The sequence below is a fragment of the Amphiura filiformis genome, chromosome 4, assembly GCF_039555335.1.
Source record: "Amphiura filiformis chromosome 4, Afil_fr2py, whole genome shotgun sequence".
NCBI classification, from domain to species: domain Eukaryota; kingdom Metazoa; phylum Echinodermata; class Ophiuroidea; order Amphilepidida; family Amphiuridae; genus Amphiura; species Amphiura filiformis.
The window spans coordinates 30,762,376-30,786,136 of NC_092631.1; the positions used below are offsets into that span (position 1 = coordinate 30,762,376).

General features: G+C 37.1%; 1 protein-coding gene across 1 annotated transcript; it reads left to right on the forward strand.

Annotated features, from left to right (window-relative positions):
• Nucleotides 1-5,217: 5,217 nt before the first annotated feature.
• LOC140150800 (solute carrier family 2, facilitated glucose transporter member 8-like) lies at nt 5,218-22,009 on the forward strand. Its single transcript, XM_072172929.1, has 8 exons — nt 5,218-5,429; nt 9,172-9,328; nt 10,727-10,933; nt 13,080-13,179; nt 14,298-14,509; nt 15,429-15,687; nt 16,383-16,717; nt 19,706-22,009. Exons 1-8 carry the CDS (start codon nt 5,299-5,301, stop codon nt 19,868-19,870), a joined length of 1,566 nt encoding a protein of 521 aa, XP_072029030.1. The 5' UTR covers nt 5,218-5,298; the 3' UTR covers nt 19,871-22,009.
• The last annotated feature ends 1,752 nt before the right edge of the window (nt 22,010-23,761 follow it).

Here is a 23,761-nt window from a genome sequence, read left to right on the forward strand (position 1 = left end):
TAGAAATTTAAGGACCTAGGGCTAGGAATATAAAAGTGAAATGAAGGGGGGTAAAATAAGGGACCGTTCACAAACACTTGTAACAGGGGGATTGGGGGAAAAAGGGGGTCTGAAATACTTTTCAGGGCCCCCCTAATATTATTTTCAGGGCCCCCTTTTGGCCATGATAAATGAATGTCAACCCTATAGAAAACAGTGTACCGGTAATTAATGTTCTACAAGAACAAGGTGAAAATTTTAAAGCCCCCCTGGCAATTTTTCTTTTGGCATTAGGCCCCCCTGTTACAAGTGTTTGTGAAACGTTCCCAAATATGACACCTAAATGAACCCTGTGGTGTGCGACCGACTGGGGTTAATAATTTGCCCCATAAATGAAATCACTCAGTGCTGCATGACACCGCACCACAGGGTTCAGGGGTAACATTCTCCAGTGACTGAAACTAGACTTTTGCAATCAAGAGAACAGTTAGCTGGGGTAAATCTGCCACCACCACCAAAGGGGGCTGGGGAAATGCTGATTTTTTATTTAAGAATGGGTTCATTTTGTGAAGTGTGAGTGGGGGGCAAGGATTTCAAACAAAGCTGCTGTAACAGCCCCATGCGTGTTATTGTGCCACTGTCCCAGCTCTACCTAACAAATTTTCTAAAATCATATTTTCCTTTTCAGACCTGCCAAAAGATGAGAGCGACTGTACAAGTAACAAGCAACTGCCAGTCACCATTGACCAATGCCCCTGTGAGCCATTCCATGTCGCTTTTTGCAGCAGAGGCAGACAAAACAAAGGACTGAAATAACGGAGTTCAAAAACGCACTTCACTATGTTGCTAATTGAAGAACAATACTAGTATTAAAAGTCGGGACTCATAAATTAGGTGTAATGGAATGTGTAAAAATTATTCAGATCTAGTATTAGAAATATTCAATCTAGACAGATTAGAATACAATTTAATTCAATTTAATTTTAATTTAATGGATTAAAAATTGCTTAGATTGATTTTAACCCTTAAATTAAAATCAAATTAGATTGAATCGAATTGGATTTTAAAAAAATCAAAGCGATTTTAAAAATTAGATTAGATTGAATTCTAGATTGAATGTTTCTAATTAGAGAATAAAGGTATTGTTTTTAACCGCTGGAGTGCATCTATCGTCTCATATAACACGGGCGACATCATTATTTTAAGTAAAACAATGAGGCGAAACCGAGATGTTTTACGCCAAAAATAATGATGTCGCCCGTGTTATATGAGATGATAGATGCTGCGACAGCGACTTAAAACAATACCTTTATTCTCATTCTTAAACACTTCCAATTCAAATAAAAATATCAAAAGAATAATAATTATTACAAATTTTAATCAAATTAAATCCTACATTTTGCAAGGAATTATACCTAGGGCTTAAAATCAATCAGTCCTGTTGTTGCTATTGATTGGTTCAAATAGCGAGTACGCGTATCGCATCGATGCACACGCGCTGACCCGTGTCATATCACACGGGTAAGAACCAATAAGATTGCAGGAACATTCTCAAGTGTAAAAGAATAGATTAGAATTCAGTTAAATTTCATTTAAATGTTTTAATCCAATTTTGGACTTGTCTCTGATTACAATCACTAGTAGACTGATTTTTTTAGTTTGAGGAATTTGTAGGGAACGTTATACTGTATGGATATCTTCCATCACACAATAGTAGAGGCTAGTAAAAAAATTCCCATCATTTATTAGCTATTTTTAGTAGGTGGGATGAACTATTTTGGTTTGATTGTTTATTGATGCCAAACACAAGCAAACACAGAACTTCTTCATACTTTTTAATTAAAAAATAGTGCTTTTATTTTTTTAAATTTCTTACAAATCTCAAAATAAACAGTGATCAAAACTACATACCGGCCGTATTCACCATGCTTTCTTGTTGTTTTTTTCATGAACTCTTGTCTTTTTATATATAGTGTAAAAATAACTTAAGTAATGAATTGCAAGTACAAAAGATCATTTCTTTGTCTATTGGCAGTCACTAGTCTTTGGGAAGGCTTGTGTGCAGGCCTCAAATTTCAATGTTTTTTTGGGGGGCTTGAAAATGGGTGCCCCCAAAAAAAAACATTGAAATTCGAGGCCTACACACAAGCCTTCCCAATTTCCCAAAAGACTAGCGAGGGCACCAAGGCCAACAAGTGATGAAGAATGCCTTGAAAATGATATGGGGCACCAAAGCCAAAACTGAAATAGGGCACACAATGGCCTTGGTGGCCTCACTGCAATTCAAGCCCTACTTAATATGGTACTTTCACAAAAGACTAGCATTGACTGACACCTGCTAATGCTAGTCTTCATGAAAGAAATAGTTTGTCTGCCAAAAATAAAGCATTTACAAGTCGAAGATTTAGGACCAGAAGGCCCTATCTGCAATAGCTGACGGGTGTCATATTTTAGATATGTACACTACATAATGCAAAAATTATTGAGATGTCTACATGGCAGCTATTGCAATTGGGGCCTTCTGGACTTAAACCCTTGAAGTGGATACTTATCATATTTAATTATTGGAATGAAGGTACACCTTACCCATCACTGCCCACCCACACCCACCGGAACCCTGGCTATTCATTAGTTTGCCTCAAGTTCGGTAGTGACGTTGGTGCAAAATTTTGTGGGCGGGGTGGAGTATTGAATCGCACTTTCGTAAAGTTAATTGCGTAGAGCGCACATGTACAATGTTGGTTTTAGGGCTCTCAACTAACAGGTAATTATGTACCTGGGTACATGTACCTGATTGAATTTTCGAAAAAAATGGGAATCTGGGTACTCGAAAATAAAAAATTACTTTTGCTTCTATTGAACAGGCAGGGACAAATTGAATTAGTATGCATTGCTAGCTGTTCAATAGAAGCAAAAGTAATATTATTAAAATGTACAACTTAATCAAATTTAAATTTTTTTTTTTTTATATAGCAGTATTTCTCTGGTTTCCAACCTCAAATAACAAGTAATTTAAAGCCTATAACTGCCAGGTTATTTTTCAAATTTTGTATAAAAAATTGGCATTTTTCAGGTACTTTGACCGGGTAGGCCAAGAACAGGCGGGAACTCGGAATTGGTGAGAGCCTTAGTTGGTTTGTAATGGCACAACCGCGAAAAGACATTGATGTCAATAGGCCTACCGAACTTGAGGCGAACCAAATAAAAGTGCCTGCACATTGAACATTTCCAATCATTCTGTGCTATAATTTACAGTCTACAAAATGTATGGAACTCTGCATTGTACTTGTAGGCATCACATGTCATGATGTCAGTGTCACTTGTTGAGGTGAGGTCTTTATTGTTTTTATAATTGGAGTTCATATTTACTACGGTATTTAATTTCTTTTAAAATGTTCAACCTCCAGATAAGATTTTTCTTCAAAAAATTAAATTGTTGACTTTATCGGTCCAGCAGCATGTTGGGAGAGTTTTAAAAGCATGCAACAGATGGTTTACAGATGCCAGCTGTTCGCTTCCAAATCATTATCTTTTCGGTCTTTCAAGAATTGCGCCATTATCCTCAGTTGTTCTACTGCATCTGGAAATGAGAATAAAATAAATTGTAAAATAATATTAGCCAATGATAAATTACAAATTATTATCCATGTATCAGGATTATAGACTGCCTTTTACCATGGACAGCATCCAGCGATGCTTTTAGTTTCATTCTTTTAACTCGGATGCACTCGCTTTAAAAATTGAAAATCACATTGTCACAATTTATTAAAAATTCCTGTAGTAGGTTGCAGAATAGAAGAAAAATGGCGATACAGATCACCGTGGTGAAAAATGATGCATTACTTGCTTTTTTGTACAGTAACTGAGTAAGGGGCTGTGCAATAATTATGAGCCCTGGGGAGGGGGGGGGGGGGGGGCAAGAAATGTTTGGCGAGCAGAAAGGGGTGGGGCAAGCAATTTTGGCAAGCCAAGAGGGAGGGGCAAACGATTTGTGGCACACATTCATGGGGCACCTTTTAAATAAAAGGCTAATGGAAAACAGGACGGAAACGCTTAAATATGTAAATGTTCCTGCTATTTGCTGCTTTCGCAACATATGTCTAGACCATTTGAGGTTTGTAAATTGGGATCCCAAAATTTGGCATACAAAAGGGGGGGGGCAAAGAATTTTTGGCAGGCCGAGAGGGGGAAGCGAATTTTGGCGGGGAAAGAAGGGGGGGGGGCAAGTGATTTTTAGCAAGCCGTTTGGAAATCCCCCGTTCATAATTATTGCACAGCCCTATGTCAATGATGGCTGCAGAAATATGCAGAATTTGAAAACAGTCATTTGCCCATAACTTAGCTAATTTTTGACATACTGACATGGTGGCAAGACCCCTCATTTTTTTTAGTTAAATCTTTAAATCATCACCTTTTTAAACAAAATAATTAAATGTAAAGGGCCGTTCACAAACACTTGTATTAAAGGGGGGACTTTACAGACCTCGAAAATTTCAGGCCCCCCCCCCTTTATGACATGAAAATTATGGGTCAACCCCATAGAAAAGCATATAAACTCAATTTTTCCAAGAACATTTGAGGTCATTTTTTTCAGGGCCCCCCCCCCTTAGGAGGGTCAAAAAATTTCAGGGCCCCCCTTTTTGCATTTTTAAGTGTTTGTGAACGGTAGTAATGGTTAAAATATAAAGAAACCCACCTTGCAGAGTCGTGTACCATGTGTACACAATTCAATTGCACAACAAGCAACACAATCCAACATTCTCTCAGCATGCTCAGCTAGCTGTACACACAGATAAAGGTATGATCAATGCATATGAAAACACACGGGCAGTGCAGTACATGGTGGTGGTATTGGGTGGAACAAATCTCGATATCTCGTCATGTTTTCGCCGTGTATTCGATGCGGGATTCGATGTCCGTGGCAATATTTGTCCTTAGTCCATCTTATTATTTGCTTCTCTGATACAAGATGAATTGAAAACCTATTGCAAACTTGTCAAAGCACGTCGGTAAACGAGGCAAATAATGCGATTGATTTTGCACAACTATCGTGTGTATTGCATTTTGTGTGTGTGAATGTCTCACTGGGCGCAGCCATGTTTGTGATCGAGGTCAGAGGTGAAATCTGTCAATCAAACTACTTTGCGATATTTTAGGGAAATATTTTGCCGAAGGCATTGAGGTGGTGTGGAATCGGAAGCTGAATCCTCACTGACCTTTGACCAGGTGCTAGTCAAGTGATCGAGCATTGAATTCATAGGCATGTGACTGTTTTGTTTGTCTTCTGTGATTGATCAGATTATTTTGATTAGTGAGTCTATGTCAAGGTCAGACGTCGAACTTTACGCACCAGCACTGGCAGCAGGACTTGATGAAGACGACATGGCCAACGTACAGGTGGACGAAGAAAGAGTTCATCTCATCAATAAATCATCATCATCATCGAGTGGGTGAGTGTATGGGCTTGTATGTACATTTTGTAACTTAAGCTTTAAAGGGGCATTTCGTGATCCACAGCCTCATCCCCCCACTTTTCGAAAAAAAAGTTGAGATTTTTATATCACTGGAAACCTCTGGCTACATAATGTTTATGTACAAAATATTTCTTGCAGATTAATTCGTTTAGCAAAGATATCGTGAAATTTGAATTTCGTTCTGGTGCACCAGAACGAAATTACATCGCATTGTCTATGGAGCAGTGTGATGCACATAATCATGCATAACTCGCGAACGCAAAATCGGAATCAACTGAAAATAGGTTTTTTTCGTGGATATCTAATGAAAAATGACATAAATAGAGGATGCTAGGATCACGAAATGGGCCATTCTTCGGTCATGTGTGTGACATAACTAGGGGTATTTGGGCTTCATATGAGGAAAACCAACGTACAGTGTTGCCAGTTTTCATGCTCACTGAACACTAATTAATGCAATTTTTAGACCTTTTTAATGAATTTAATCACATTTTCTAAATGTTTTTTGATACTTTGATTATTTCTTTGTGTGTCAGTCACTTTAAAGCAACATTTCATTTATTAAAAAAAAAAAAATCACAATTCCCACTGCAAAAATTAATTAAAATTGTTAATTAAATTACTAATTATGCAAATTAGCGACTATTTCCTCAAAATAATTGATCAAAAATTTGGTACAACTTATTTTCTTATGAAAACAAATGTGGGATAGCTTAAAGAAGATAATTGTAAAATTATTATAGAAAAACAATTTCTTAATGAAATTATGATGGTGCCATGCCAAAACAAAGACTATAATAAGAAATAGGTTCCTAAAACGTTCAAATTTTGTGCCAAGTTATCCCGACAAAACAAGCCATAGCTCGAAAACCGGTTGGCCTTTTTGAAAAATTCAAAAAGCATTTTCATGCTGAATTTATGTTCTATCCAGTAATGTCCATTATTCAACATTTTATCACTGTTTTAAATATTGCCTGAACTGCCTACTAATACTCCTGTGCCTGCTTTATAAATAAAACAGATAACACCATATCTTTTGCATGATAGTTACACTAATGTCTATACTTTTCAAAAATATTTTAAATTTTTTTTTTTTACGTTGTGTTATTTTCGTGTCAGGGGTCAACAAAGGGTCGGTCACGTGTGTGACATCAGACGGATGCAAGTTTTTGGATTTTAAAATTCATTTCTAAATTTCTGTGAATGTTAAAGGACCTACATATTCATACCAAATGTAGTAAAGCATTGATATCTAGCAATTACAATGACACCAACATTGACAAGAAACATTCATGCCTAGCTGTGTTAATTGAGGGTTTGATACTACATGTAAACGTTTGGTAACGTGTGTGACATTTGGTTTTGTTCGTCTGAATGTCACACACGTTACCAAACTTTTGGGTGAACAATTAAAGTATTTTATAAAAGCAAATTTGTTTCCAAATTTATTTATTATATGCCCTATAACCAACTAAATGTATTGTTTAGGAAAAAACAGTGGTGTCATGTCAACAATCACTTCATACAAACCTTCCATTAAAACTGAAATAACCGGATGGTGACACAGAAATCCATATTCTTAGGGGTAGGGGTAAAATATGGGTCAGTTTTTGCTCTTTTTAGAATATTTCAGGTGATGTTGAACTAAAACTTTGTGTTTAGGTTCATTTTGTGATTTACTTTTATATGGCAACTACAAATCAGGTAAAAATTACATGTTTGGATTTTTTTCTTCCATAAAGTCCATTTTAGCCTATTTGTGTGTACAATCAAGGTTTTATCACATTTGTGAGGACACAACCACAAAATGATACCATAGCAGCAAGGTATCAAAAATGTTGGTACTTATTTTGGTGTCAGTGGATAGAGGAGACCCATAGCTATACATTGCTACCAAAATTCAACATCACAGGGTGCTCTTAATGGAATTCCATGGCGGAGTTTGTATGTCACACACGTTACCAAACTTGTCACACACGTGACCCTGGTCACGTGTGTGACTTGTTAATTATCACGAATTACGTAAAAACTAAGAATAATATTTTCCATTTAGGAAGCTGGAATGGAGGGTATAATCAGTCTACCTTTTGACATAAAATATGAAGTTCAGTTAATAAAATCTTTTCTGATGGTAAAAACAATTGCATGTTTTTGGTCACGTGTGTGACATACAAAACCAATTAATTTGTTTCGTTTATTACGCGATTGTTGTGGTTTGAAAAATTTTTCAACAGTTCTGATTTGTTTTAGTGGCGTCATAACAGCATATTTTTCAGGAAATTAAAAAAACACAATTATAAGAAGTTAAAACTGCAGTAAGTGTTAAAATGGCCCAAAAACCTTACTTTTAGACCCAAAACTAACAATTATGTTAATTTATGCAAATTAGGGTGTTCGGCGATTAATTTTTCATGAAAATTACAGTTCTTAAAACTTTGAACTGTACTTGTCACAAAAAAGTTTTAAAATAAATGATAACTACAATTTGATTTTTTTCAAATTAGTTTCATTTTCTGAAGAATGGCCCAAATACTCCTTTAATACGTCCTGTACATGTACGTCACTCATAGACTAGTCCCGGGGGGGGTCACTCCCATTGTGGCCAGTACACCATCCGCGATAATCAACATTTGAAAAGCACCCTTAAACAAGCATGCAAGGATTTAACCCTTAATGGCTAAAACGATATCCTAAACAGGTAACACGCGCCAGTTTTCACACCCTAAACAGAGATTTTATTCCTTGCATCAAATTTCATACCATAAATTTTATTTTCGCGTTTTAGCAATTGCAGTTTTGCTGCCCTTTTTTCCAATTTTTCATGTTTTTGACACATTAAACACCATGATACGTGCGTATCGTGCCTCCACGATGGCACGAAAAACTACCGGTACCCTTTTAACGCTTTTTATTATCGCTGATGGTGTACAGGCCTCATGGGAGTGACCCCCCTCGTGATCGGCTGTGTTTACTTCAGAACTTCCATTGCTTTACACATGTAATGCTTCAGGCTTAACGCTTGAGCGAATCCGTCTAAATTTTGAATGCAATGGTCTCTACTCTAGCCTAGAAAGTGAAGCTATTGGTGAGCAAATTCTTGGCTAGACTTGTGAGTTATGCATGATTATGATATGACGTGTATTACATGTACACTGCTCTACATGTACATAGTTCACTGTTGTAATTGACGATATTTTTGCCAAGTAGCCAGAGATTTCCAGTCCAGTGGTATAAAAATCTCAACTTTTTTTGAGAAAAGTGGGGGGATGAGCCTGTGGATCACAAAGTGCCCTTTTAAAACAAATTTTAGAGAAGTTAAATGTTACGGAAATTTATTTTAATGACTTATCTGATCTGTATCTTCAGAGAAAATTTGCTAATTTGTAAGAGATTAAATAGCTATTCACTGACGTGTCATTTGAGCAACTTTTTGGGCACATACCTGTTGTGATACTGTTGAGGATCTAGAGCAGGCCTTCCCAACTGGCGGCACGTGCGCCACTTGTGGCGCTTGGAGTTAGCACTTGGAAGTGGTGCACTGCACGGTAAATTTGTTTCGCATAAATTTTTAACAGAAAAAAGGGGTGAAAATACCACATCTGAGCCTTTAGAAAGCCTTAAAATCTCACACCGGTCTATTATTATTTTTGTTAATAATTATTAGTGTTATTATTATTATTATTATTATTATTATTTTCTTCTTGCGTTTACTTTACAGTGGCCGAGTTCAGAATGGGAAGCTCTTCTTGTGTACAGCAGTTGTACTGTTGGGAGCCTTCAGTTTGGGCTATTCATTAGGGTATTCATCCCCTGGAATACCTAGTATGAGACACCTGAATATTATTAACTCAAATGATGAAGAGTCATGGTTTGGGGTAAGTACATAATGAGCTCTCCCAGTTGAGATACATACACCCCGTATGGAAGACATGCATTTAATCTCTCATTATGGGGGTGTAGATTTCAAATTGAGTCATCCATTCAGGTAACCCCATTTGAAATTCTTGTCTTCCATACAAGTAAGGTGTATGGATTTCAACTGGAATAGCCCATTTTTGATTGCATTTCCATTCAACACTGTGACGGTTTGGGACAGTCATCTCGAAACTGACTGCGAGCTAAATGTACAGGTATGGCGCTTCTGTACTACAAGGGACTGACAGCTCAACATCCCCTCCAAAGGAAGGAATTCTGTCATGGTTTATTTACCCAACTCCAAATGTACCATGTGGAGAGAGAGTGGAAGTCTTAATTTGTACAGATGTTGCCAACTGGGTTCAGACTGTTTGTCTACATGTATGCGTTGGTTAACCCCCTCTAACCCTGCAAATGCCCCTGGTTCACATGGAAATTTTCATGACCAGGGCAACTTTTTATTTAAAGGTTACTAAAGGCATGGCTATCTTCAGAAAATGTAATATTCATTTCTGCTCGGCATTTGCCCAAAAGTTGGTGTGAATTTAAAATTTTCAAAAACAGATGCCCCTGCTTCAGAGCATCTTATTACGACCCCTGTGATTACACGTGTTTGTGGAACTGGAGGTGATTGGGAGTTTGTGTATATACAACGTATGCATGAGTAACCACTGAAACGGATATGAAACTGATGTATACCAACAAACTGTCCACTTTCTCTTTCATATGTACCGTATTCGTTCCAATAAGCGCCCATGCTCCAATAAGCACCCACTCAGGGTATTTTCAATTTGCTAAAGGGTACCATTAATGTTGAAGTGATAGATGTTGATACAGTGAAATAGCTGCAGGACTACAATGTACAAGTCCTGCGTAAACTTGCAATACATTTTCTGCATCAGAAAAGCTATTAGAATGTCTCAAACAGTCTCAGGACACTTTTATAACATACGTAAATTCGTCTCTAATAAATGCCCCTTACGAAAAAATTAGGTAAACAAGGTAAAAAATAGGCGCCCACCCAAAATGACTTTGTTAAGCGCCCTGGGCGCTTATTGGAATGAATACGGTAATGGACTATACAAATGTAGTATAAATAGGCCTACGCTGTACCATTATAGGGCCATAATTAATGTACATACAGTGCTGCTGTGGTAGGTACATTATTGACCATATAAGTCTGCAGTTTTGAATTTCAATTTTATGTACAAAAATTGTACACAAAATGAGGAAAAGTACATGGTACATCACTAACATCAGCAACAGTATGTTACATGTATACGTATGTAGTATGTACACACCAACTTTTATACCATTGCCCACATTTTACTTAATTGGTCATAAATTTTCTATTTCAGTCGATTCTCGCTCTGGGAGCCATTCTTGGCGGTCCAATTGCTGGTTTTCTTCTTGACAAGTCTGGTAGAAAACTGACGGTAATGCTGTGTGCTATTCCATTTGTGGCTGGTTGGGTTGCTATTGCAACTGCAAGGGGTATCTATGGTTTATATATTGGAAGAATTCTGACGGGTATTGGAGCAGGAATGGCATCACTAGCAGTCCCGGTAAGTGTAGTGTCCACCTACTATTATACTATAACAAAACAAATACATGTTGGTAGTTAATAACTACCGTAAAGATTTGCCTAGAATGACGCAGATGCATTCCTTAATTTGTGGTAATTTTCATTTACAAATAAAGAGCTCGCTCCTGAAAATCCCAACAAGATTTAAAGGTCCGAGCCCTTATTTGCTTGTGGGAATTTTATCGGAGGGTATTTTTAGTTTGTGCCTAAAATTCCACTTAATATCAAGGGGGCCCATATACGCACCATAAATAGGTGAATCTTGACAGATGTTAGATTTGTAAACTTGGGTTAAATTCATCAAATTTTTCTTGCCCCAACCGTTGCTTTACCATCTTTAGTGTTTTTCTTCATCTTATATTTATTGCATTATTTACTATTATACGTGTTATACTGTGGCTATTATGCAATAAAAGATATGAATATGTATAGTGTGCAAAAGAATTAAGGTACCAGTTATGTTCACCCCTGTTCCTAAACAAAAAAATAATATGTCAAAATTAAAACAAGAAGCCAATACCTGTGGAAAAAACTCATACTCATTTGTGGAAATTGGTTGAGAATTTAGAAATGGTGATCTAATGTAAAGCCTAAAAAAAGAAACAAAATCAAAAATTGCACTTTTGTTTTCTAATCAATGAAAGCACAACACTAGTTTTAATGTGCTAATCAATGGAAGCACAACACTAGTTCTCTTGTTCTAGAATGCTTTGTGTACAAATTAATAGGCATGCATTGGAACGAACTGCAACTTTTGAAATTTGAGCTAAAAGATGCAGCCATTGGCTGCAGCTGGTTCCTATTATTACAATATATCTATCTTTGTTTAGGATATACAGGTCAGGGGGTGAACATAACTGGTACCTTGACTCTTTTGCACACTGTATGACTATTGACTAAAGATGTGCCAAACACACAAAAACATGTGTAACCCATGAATAGCCGCATAATTTCACAGCATCCCAGCAAACACAAAATGCTTTGCAGAACAATGTTGGGTTTATATATGGGGGAAAGGGTATAAAACATTTTAATAAGATGCAAAAACATTTTTGAAAATTTGCTGCCAAACTTTCTAACTTAATGTCGTTAAGTGTTGACAAAATATTTTGCAAATTTATATAAAACATTTTAAAATCTCACAGTAAGGTAGTATAATCTCTCACCTGCTGCGGAATGCTAGCCACCATGATATTTTGGCCTCTTTTTTTTTTTTTTTTTTTTGACAATGTTTTTCAAATTTTGCCCCCTCCCCTTGAAAGTCACTCTCCCTCCCACTGACTGACTCTATATATAACAACGAGGTAGAAAGGATAGAGTGCCCTGCTCGCCGAATCTGTGAAGCAGGTTTGGGTCCCGGTTTGGGTGCTGTATAAATACACAAAGTTGAACAAATCATGTATTAAAAGCATTACATTTCCCAGTATACCATTGTTTTTATCAAAAAATTGCTGAATTATAAAGGCAAGCACGCCTGAATCTGGTATATCACCAGTGTTGCCACGCTAAACAACTCTATCACTTTACGAAATTTCGCCTTCAGTGGTCATGGTGGTAGAGTTGTTTAGCGTCCGCATGGCAACAGGCGAATGAACTAGATTTAGGAGCGTGCCTGCCTTTATTATTCAGCAAAATTGATAAAAAATGGTACACAATAAAGTTGAATATGCTAAAACAAGTAATTTATTTAATTTTATTAATCCATACATGCTAGAGTAAATTCAGTTTCCATTTTAGTTGCATTTGATGCTGATTTTGTTAGGTCCCTTCATTTCATAATGGCGTATTCAGTGTGTGATTGTCAATGAAACGGCAACGTACCAGTTCGAGCTCAGCGATCTATGTTTTTCTACGTCATTGATATATAATATCCGGGATCCATTTCACTAAACTTTTAACCCTTCGTAACTCAAGTAACCGTTTGTAAAGTTACGAATACCCAATACTATACGTAACTTTACAAAGGGTCCCTGTACCCTATTACTTACGAAGGGTGTCGTTCGTAAGTAAGTTTAGTGAAATGGAACTTAGCATTCATCGTAAGTTATGAATGATTTCGAGACTTAAGAAGCTTCGTAAAGTTGAGTGAAATGGACCTCTGGTGTGCCTCTATGTGTATTATACAGGTGTACATAGCTGAGATGTCCAGTCCTAATTTGAGAGGCTTATTAGGAAGTAGCTTTCAGCTGGTCATCACTCTTGGTATTCTTACTGCTTATGCACTCGGTAAGTTATTGACTCATTTATCATATCAGAACAAGGCTGTTGTCAACAATGGGCTATGCCAGTTGAAATTCATACACCCCCTTTGGAAAACATGTCCTTAGCTATAGCAGATTCAACTCATTGTGGGACATTGTTCAAACAAACTCAGGCTACCGGGCGATCATGCATTTCACGCTATGCATGACTGGCAGGTGATTGACCGGCAGCCTGGATTTGTTGGAAAAACATCCCACGATAAGTTGAATCTACTTTTACAAGAAACTTGATTTTAGATATAGGCATTTCTTTAAACCTGATTTTCTGGAAGAGTTGTTTATTTTCAAGTGCACACCTTACGCCACTGTGCAATGAAACAGATGATATGTTTAATCTAACTCTAATCTTACAAAGCAAAACACTGCGCATGCAGATGCTGTGTATGCCCAATCAGCCCAAGTCATATATGCACGCTTTCGTTGGACAGGTGTTTTTATACAGGGGCAGGCAGCTACCCCTAACCCAGGGGCGTAGCCAGCTTTCTTGGTCAGGGGGGGGGCAAAATAAAATTTTTGGGGCACAGACGAAAAAAATTGCAGTTGCATCATACAATACATACATGTAGAGACTGTATGTCTTCGAGCTTCCCGAAAAGGGCCTTATTGGGATGATGTGCACGCGTAGCGTGAAAAAAATGGTATTTTACACTATTTTCGGCCATTATCCGGCTAAAAAGGGCTTTAATGTTACAATGTGCGCGTGTAGCGTGGAAAAATTTTTTATTTTACATTTTTTTGGCCCTGAATTTTGCTAGAAAAGGGGCTCCTTGCCCTTTTCTTTTCCTTTGCCCTCCTGATTTTCTCTTTCATTTTTTTTTTGTCACAGGGGCACTTTTTCTTTCATTTTTTTTGTCAGGGGGCACTCTGCCTCCCCTGCCCCCCCTCCCCGCTGGCTACGCTACTGTCCTAACCACCCCTCCATGGAATGCTGTCCACTGTAATATTTTTTTATTTTAAGCCTTTTTTGACCACTTTTGTCAAATTTGTTAGGCTCTGTGTGACTCTGCTCTTTGCCTCAGTTCATGAAATGATGATTAACACTTTTTAAGCAAAACTTTACTTTGATTTTTATTATCCGTACAGGTATACCTTTGAATTACAAATATCTTGCCCTTGTTGCCGCTGGGCTTGCTGCAGCTTTAATCACGCTAATGAGCCTGATGCCCGATACAGCTCGTTATATGCTTATCAAACATCAGCGAGACAAAGCATTGAGAATTTTGGAGTGGTTGAGAGGACCAACTGTGGATGTAGATACAGAATGTCGAGACATTGAAGATGGGTTGGATAATCAAGTAAGATTTTAATTTAATTTAAATTTTTGTAATCTGGATGAATCATTTGGTGTTTAAGGTGAAAGTGCAGTGTATAAAATTGAGCAAAAAAAGTAACCAGTCTACAGGACAGGGTGCTTAAAGTAACTTGTTCTTCCTGAAATTAACCTGTCCCTTTTTTATGTGTCGATGCTTAATGGGCAATGTCTAGTTATCAGTATAGTGTACCAGACACATTCCCAAGGTGGGCAAAATTGCAAACTTTTCCAGCTGACCCACATATCAAAATGATATTACTGGGACATACATGTGCAGAAATGTTTAATTTTAATGCTGAAAAGGGCCAAAATATTAAAGGATAATTCTGCCATTAAACAGGTCACACAGTAGATAATGACCTGATCGTGCGCTCTTAAAGTGTGACATAATGACCGGGTCATAGACCTGTGGTAACTTGTAGCACCCTCCGTGTTTGTTCAGAGATGGTTGGTTGGCCCTGGTGTGATGTCTCAAGACCCGGTTTCTTGAACACAGACTTCTTAGCACAACTTCGTCTGAGGTTTTCAAACATATCCACATAGAGTCACCAGGCCATCACGTAGACCTGGACAAAGTCCAAATCTTGGATTGGGAATCCCGCTGGTTTGAGAGAGGAGTCAAGGAGGCCATCCAACCAATCATCTCTGAACAAAGATGGAGGGCGCTATAAGTTACCAAATGTCTATGACCCGGGTCATTCCGCTGACGAAGGCTGTAGTAGTAGCTTAAAATTATGGAGGTAAATATATTTGTATTGCGATCAAGAGTTTAAATCTTTTTATATGATTTACCAATGCAGATGAACTTTCATGCTAATAACATATTGGTTATTTATCAAATATTGACTATGGCATAGTCTATTCATCATATTGTATTACATATTTTTGCTTGTTAATTTCAGGAGCCATTTTCAATCCTTGAATTTACCAAACCATCTCTCTACAAACCTCTGATGATATCAGTAGTACTCATGTTCTTCCAGCAGTGGAGTGGCATAAATGCTGTCATGTTTTACACTGTAGACATATTCAAGACAGCAGCGCCCACTATTGATGCACACATTTCCACAGTGATTGTCGGTGTTGTTCAAGTTGTAGCGACGCTTGTGTCTGTTTTGTTAATGGATAGAGCTGGTAGAAGGGTGCTGCTTCTTCTTGCAGGTATACATTGGTATTTGTATTCTGTCATTTTCATATTTGGGCATACAATTTAAGGCTCATATTAATATGTACCAAATGCAATCTTATTATAGTGGCCGCCCCTAATAAGCATCACTTATATGGAAATGTTTAACCCCATGAGAACTAACTGCCAATTGGCCCAAATGAAGTTTTCATTATCAATTGGCCCAATCAGCAACATTGTTAGAATAATTTCACCACACAAAAAAACTTGGGTGAATTATTTGCAAAGCTCCATTCTGATTGGTGATTAAAGTGAAGATTTCATATAATTGACCAATCAGAGGCAATGTCAGCTCGGCAGGTAGTGCTCAGGGGGTTAAAGTCACAACTCTCTATAAGCATTCTTTTCAATACACAACTAAAATAAATATGTTAAATGTCTTAAATAAAAATACCATCTATACATTAGCTTAATTAGGATCAGGGTGATTTTGACTTCAGATGTGCTGTTATTTATGCTTTATATTTTGTGTAATTTTCCACTGTTTTAACAAGTGCTTTTTGAAAGTGACTGACTTACGCTACAGTGATAATTAGGTACAAGTTGATGTCACAAATCACTGTAAAGCTTATAATAGGGTTTAGGCATTTCTTTGGTTTGTTTTCTTTAAAGCACAGTCTTGATTTTTTTCTTTTTTCCTGTAATTTTCGTTCTCTTTTCCTGTATTTAGGTATTGGTATGGCACTCAGCTCTACAACATTTGGTCTGTACTACAATTTAACAGAAAAAAACTGCACGTCTAATAGCCACAACTCCAGTATGTTTTTTAACGATATGGACAGTGTATCAACCACAGCAGCGCCATGTGTAGATGATCTTAGCTGGCTTTCTTTGACCAGTATGGTGGTTTACATTGTGTCATTTTCCCTGGGCTGGGGACCAATTCCGTGGTTGCTGATGTCAGAAATATTTCCATCCAAAGCCAGAGGGGCGGCGAGTGCAATAGCTACAGCTTCTAATTGGATTTTTGCATTTGCTGTCACCAAGTCTTTTCTTGTACTCAAGGTAGGACTACTGTCAGTTGACTTATTTTATGTTCACAAATTGTTGGTTTTTTATGGTGAAGGTTTATCATGGAACCAAAATTGAAAAGAATTACATGTGGTGTGTGACTTTGGTTGGGCATTTCAGAGAAAACAGTTCCTATAAAAAGTAACTATGACTGGCTCCGGACTGGCTATGATGTCATTGCCGGTTTTATAGTATACAAATATTGACTGCTGTGAGGGGCAAAATTATAGGCCGAAGGTGATCTCAAAACCATGACCATGCCGAGACGAAGTCAAGGGGCATGGTCATGGTTTGAAGTTACAGTGGGCCTATAATTTAACCATGCCCCTCATAGCAGTCAATATTTGTTTTATATACCGAATAAAATAGATTCTTGTATAAAAGAATGGGTTAAAAGAATATGCTAGGCTAGGCTAGGCTGTTTGCCATGGGCAGACCCAGGTTTGTCAGAGAGCCCAGTCAATGCCCATCAGTATGTAGAGATATGGTTGGATTTAGGAGCAAACATTTGTTTATTCTTACCAAATGTTTTCTCCAGATGATCCTCATATTTGCGGTTTTATCATTCAATTGAATACATGAATACAAAAGCCACCCAAGTCCATGGGAAGTGATTTTGAGAGAAAAAGCTGTGTATCATTTTAATTCCTTCAGTTAGATTTACCTGGTCAATATGGTAAGATTTACGTGCAAATGAGTGGATTAACCTGTATTAGGTATGACGATTAGCATTTCAGGGACTTCGTGGGGTTCATTTTAAATTTTGGACTTGGGTGGTTTTTTGAATCATATACAAAGACAACAATGTTGGAATGAGATTACCACTAGTAAGATAATACAAAATAAGGCACACAGGTATATATAATGTTGATAAGCATTCTGCCATGTAATATAAACCACACACTTTCCTTTATTAAACCCTTTTTTTTTCAAAAGTTACTCTCTAGCAATTAATGTGTTACAAGTGGAATTTTATACATACTAGATTTCAATCAATGTGTTACAAGACTCAAATTTGGCCAACGTATGGACTTGGGTGGCTTTTGTATTCATATATTCAATTGATATAATGGGCACATTCAATGTGATTTTTTTTCTAGAATTCAAAGTTTGTAAAGATGATTTTGAAGCTTTGGCCTAAGCCTAGTTTTAGCGAGTTTAAGCCTCTTATTCGTATTTTCACACTGTACTGCATAATGCTTACAGCTTGGAGAGCAGGCTTCCTCAAATAGATTTGTTGAAGCGCCACATGAAATTTAAAAAAAAAATGCAAAGCGCCACTCAATGGCTGCGAAGTCGCCGGGGGAGTCATAGGGGTGGTTTCCCCCCTCTGAAGCTATCGATTTTTTAAAATTTGAGGTGCAAATGACGCCATTTGGTGCAACATTTTGTACTATTTTAGCCTGTCTTTACAAGGATAACATGGGAATCGCATTGTTTTTTTGTTTGTTTTTTAAATTTAAACGGCGCCTCGTATCACTCGGGAAGCCACGGCGCTCCACATGTGGCGCGCGGCGCTATTTGCGGAGCCCTGTTGTAGAGTATCTTCAATTCTTCATCCAGTTCATCAACACATTCTGATTTTGATTTTTGGGCTTAATTTTTCTGCTTCAGTGCTTGGTTGTTTTGTTTTCACTGGCTTGGTGAATCACAGTGTTGGCATCGCTGAAACAAAATCAGTCTCTTCTAAAGTCTTAATGTTGCACTTGGCTGTGTAAACAGTGATTTATTCAATCGAGAAGAAGAGATTTTTAAATTACTATTGCCGAAGGAATAGTAAAAAAAAGTAAGACTATTGCCTGGGCAATAGTTAATTTTTGACGGAATTCTTAAAAAGGGGGCATAGCTAATTGGATGACCACACTTTTAACAAATCAGATGACAGGAATCTCTACATGAGGTATATAATATTTTTACAGGAATTTTTTCCGTGATGTGAAGTATTGGGGTTAATACAGATATTTCAGTCAGATGATGTAGTATCCTCCAATCAAGTAACAGAAATATTTTTATGTGTTATATAAAAATAACTATAGAATTTTTTTTAAATTAATGTACATCGTAGAACATTCAACTACGCTTGTTTCTCCACAACTAATCATGCTAATAAATGAGCGTACAACGCTACTCTACGCATCCATATTATCTGCGTACAACAGCGTACTATTAGATACTCAAAGGCACGCAAAGAGTATGTTCCACGATGCACATAAATTAAATAAGTGTGTGTGTTTGGGGGGGGGGGAGGCGTGTGGAGAATGACTTTAAATGTTGTCATGTCGGGCTGTATGGTTGGTGGTGTAGTTGGTCACAGCAAAACACTGTAGACCATTTACTATATACCATCGTGTACTATTCCAGCACTTCAATTTTTGTGCAAGAGTTGTACACAGACCAAGCAAATCTGACATTCTAAGTGAGTGCAGACATGATAGTATTGCCAATAGACCTGGGTATAGTGCATGATGATGTATAGACAAAAAGGTTTGTAGCTAGAGATATATGTGACGTGTCATGTCAAAAGGAGACACTTTTGGGCAGGTTATCAATTTTGAGGTTTTTACATATCTTAAATAAAGAGATATTTTGCTCCACTCACGCCGTTTTCCCCAATGAAATTGGACATTCCTAAGCGAAGATATTGAGTTCGTAAGTTATGGTATTATAAAATTGGAAATTGAGATATCGGCCTTTAAAAATATTATTGACAATGTTGAGAGTAGGAATTACCTTCATAAATGTCTCCAAAAATACAAGATGCCAGTTATATTCTGGTCTGAAACTATCAGACAATATTTTTGAAATTAATAACATCTCAAATTCGCAACAAACCTAAATTGTGAAAAATCACCCCCTGGCAGATTTTTGGCTTTTTCTCCATTTCCGATCCTGCCCAAAAGTGTCTCCTTTTGACATGACACGTCACATATGTGCTCATCATTCCACTCACATGTCTATATGCTGTGTGCTTTATTTGAACAGGAAGACCACGCCCTTGGAGAAAATGGTGTGTTCTACCTCTTTGCTGGCATATGTGCTGTTAGTGTAATATTTGTTGCGCTCTTTGTACCAGAAACAAAAGGACTTGCCTTAGAAGCAATAGAAGCCAAATTTGATGGCCGTTCACATGAGCACCCTGAAGTCTGACATAGCACCAAACAAAAGACAATGTTTTGTTACTTGGTAAGGTTTAACAGAGCTCTTGTTTGTTAATTGTTGAAACGGGTTTTGTGATTTTCCACTACAAGGTACTGCACTATATAAACAAATGTAAGCAGTGTTTGAAATATTAAGATGGGCACTTAGGGCCAAAAGCTGTGGGCTTGCCTATCCGCTATTTGCTTTCCAAATATGCCAAATCAGATACGACAGACTTAATGCTTACTTCAACATCAATCCATGGCAGTATTGTTGTTGATTTATGCATCTAAAGTCTTACTAAGTGTCAGAAATGCGGACAAGTGTCACATTAAAATTAAAACAATTTGAGTTTGGTACCGTGAACATTGATGAGGACACCTAGATTTGGGCTTATTTCAAGCGCTGTAAAAAGTAATAAGAGTTATGAGAAAATTGTTTATTCACAACAAATCCTGTTAAAAATCAAGGTTTAATTATTGGCCGTAGATTATCACAAGCTATAGCCTTGGTCCGACACAGAAGGGGCTCTGGGATAGTAACCTTCTTTTTCTTCTGTTTTTCTTATTTCTTTTACTTCTCTGTTTATTTGTAATGAAATCTCTGTTTGTCCTGCCTACCTGTCACCTTATTACATGCTACTCTTATCATCATATTCATTCTTGAGAGTGGATTTCTTTGCTTTCTATTTTGTTTTGCTTTTCTTCCTTTTAACTTTATGGGCCAGCATGTTTTTTATAGGTTATTGCTAACCTGGCTTGTGCATTTTGCATAGGTCTGGACTATGGATTTTACATGGACCAGGTATTGGGACCTTTATGGACCAACCTAGGCTAACAAGCAATTACATCTTAACCATGACAACCAACACAGCTAGTAATTTGATATTTTAAACACACAGCAGAGGTTGGTGGATGGGACAAACAGAGATCTGAATAAACATTTATCAAGACACCCTAAATACTTTCCTGGTGCTTTGCCGCTCTGAAGATGATTTTGCTTCACTGCACATACAGTTGCACCAGAAACGCTAGCGGTGACCAGCAGCAAACTGATATATCGATCACTCCACTGCTTTGCCCAAGCAGCAGCACAGCTGGGAGTTGAATTCAAGTCAACTTGGAGCGGCGCCGCTCTGACATATGAGAACAAAATACAATTTTGGAGCGGTTCTTAGCATGCTGCAGCTGCTTAGTGGTGTGCCGCTCCACTTGCACACAAGTGCAAGCTCAGCGGCATGGTGAAGCATCACGCCACTCAGTGGCAAGTGGCAAAAAGTATGAATCCAGCATAAGAAAAGAGGTTACAATCCCAGAGCCTTGGACAAAGGCTTACTATTGGCACTTGTGAATTGAAGGGCAATAAGGAAATGTGACTGATTATTCAATTAAGAATTATATCTATATTTTCTTAGTTTTATAAGCAAACTTTTTGTAGAATTGGTTCATGCATTAACCACTGTGAGCTTTCCTGTGATGAAGGTGTTAAGTTGAACATCATTTTATATAGTTTTCACTGTTTATTTTCCCTGGTGTATATTCTTAAAAACCAGTGGAAACAGCAATTGAGCAACTCACTTTTTTTTCTTAAACATTATATTGTACATTTTGTAGTACTGTACATTGAGCCTTTATCCTGGAAAATATATTGTATATAGAAAAACATTCAGGCTATGCACTTTGTATTAAGTGCTCTATGTATGGTTTTCATAATACACATATTTTTAATTTCTTTGTATCATATTGTTTTTATCAATAATTAATTTAATGAGCTAATATGACTTGAACTGCTCATTAATATGTTAATTTGTAGCCAATATTGCTAAAAACTGAACATTCATGCATTGATTTGAGAAAAATTAGGAAACAATTACAATTCATGAGCTTTTTCAGTCATATTACCTCATTAACTGCATTGATTATTGATAAAAACAATAATCTACAAAGAAAATATAAATAGATATATGAAAACCCATGTCAGATTTGCTTCAAACAAAAGGCATATTGATCAGTGTGCTTTACCCTACTCAATTAATCTGTTTAATACATGCTGAGGGCATTTTCTAGTTTCCAGAAAATGCCTCATAACCCATCGTACATTGAAGACACAATCAGTGATTAAATCACCAAATAGAAGAAATCAAAATCAGATTTTTGTATTGACTATTGATGTATGGATGTGCTAACAATCCTAATACAATGATTTTGAGAACAATGTACAAAATATGGTTCAATCATGCATATAAACATATCTATTCACCAATCTTTGCATAAGAACAAATGATAATGAAACAAATGAAAGGGAATAATCAGAAATAATTAAGGTGATTACGTTACTAATGCATGCTTGAACCACACTTTTTTCTTTGTTCAATTAGCATAGCAGACTGCCGCTTTGTGTTCATACTACAAGTTTATAAACCAGATATTAACAATATAAAGATTGATTTATTTCTCAATATGTTCATCATGCAGTCTTACCAATTTATTGTTTAGATTTTTGATATGTAACACTAAAAAAAAAAAAAAAAAGAAGTACCGTATTGTTTGTAATAAACGCCCCGGGGCGTTGCATTTTTCAAAAGGGGGCGTTTATTAGAAGTGAATTGTCAGTGAAAAAAGCTTAAAAATCGTGTTCAATTTCCCGATGGTGCTCCTATTAAAAGGAGGGATTTACACTATACATGATGGCGGCGCCCACGGAAAGTGATATTTTCGTGGGAAATACAACAAAATTACACCTGTAAGTGCATGAATTAGTGAAATTCTACCATAATTAGGCAATGAAATGGATGGGAGTTGAGTCATAATAGGTTTTGTCCATTCAATTTAGCGATCGTGACTGATGACTGATGCAAGTTTTAAGCTTACCTACACAATATGTCATGGAAATGTTCGCATTTTTGTCAATTTTTCACAGAAAAATTGGAGGGGGGGGGGGCGTTTATTAGAGGGGGAGCGTTTATTACAAACAATACGGTAGGTGCTATTTCAACATGAACAATATGTGACAGGTGGGAATTGCGAATTAGTGCAGATATCAGAACTGGTTGTGTTTGTAGGTCAACAGAGCAATTTTCACATTATCTCGTCTTAAAATGGACAGAAACCTTTCCTGACAGTTATAACTTATATTATTTCAGCATTTTTAGTACAGAAAAACACACTTAAAATTTGAAAGAAATCATACATTAATGGCTTTAAGATGCACAGGTTTGACTCTTCTGTACACTGGACCACCAACTGTATATGACCTCCGAACCCCAAATATATACCTGCATGTGTTAAACAGTGTATGGGGATGAGAAAAATTCCAGAAATCTCCCAGCGGATAATGCAGCTAATTAGACCACTCGACCATCTCACCCTTCACATACTTTTGACGATATTGTAGTAGACAAAAGGAAATCATGAGCCTGACTCTGACTGTTTTGTACTTTATGCAATAGTGCCAACCATTTCGTCGGTCGCAACACATAGTGGCGTACGTGAAGGACAAAATACCTTTCCGAGCAAACCGTTTTTGAAGGATATGCTACTAGTAACAGGGTCTATACTTCTCCACTGTTATCTCTCAGTGGCCCGATTTCATTTGAAATTGAAGTTTAAGGTTCAAACTATTAAACTGTGTCTTTAATAGTTAACAAGGAATAACTATTATAGGATAATAGTTAGCTCTAAAGCTATACGCCACTATGTGAAACGGAAAGTTTGGAAAATCACTCTACGCCACTATGTGTTGCGACCGACGATTTGATACTTACAGCGATGGTGTACAATATGTTTTGCCTCAAGTTTGGTAGTGACAGTGCTTTTACACAGTTGCACCAGCAACACAAGCAGGCTGAAGCTGATATGTTGTACTTGTGGTGCTTATAATGCTCTGTGTGATTGTATACTG

Coding starts and splice junctions, on each gene's coding strand:
- LOC140150800 (XM_072172929.1), top strand. CDS start 5,299: ATGTCAAGGTCAGACGTCGAACTTTACGCACCAGCACTGGCAGCAGGA. Junction 10,934..13,079: donor TGGCATCACTAGCAGTCCCG/GTAAGTGTAGTG, acceptor TGTATTATACAG/GTGTACATAGCTGAGATGTC. Junction 15,688..16,382: donor GGTGCTGCTTCTTCTTGCAG/GTATACATTGGT, acceptor TCCTGTATTTAG/GTATTGGTATGGCACTCAGC.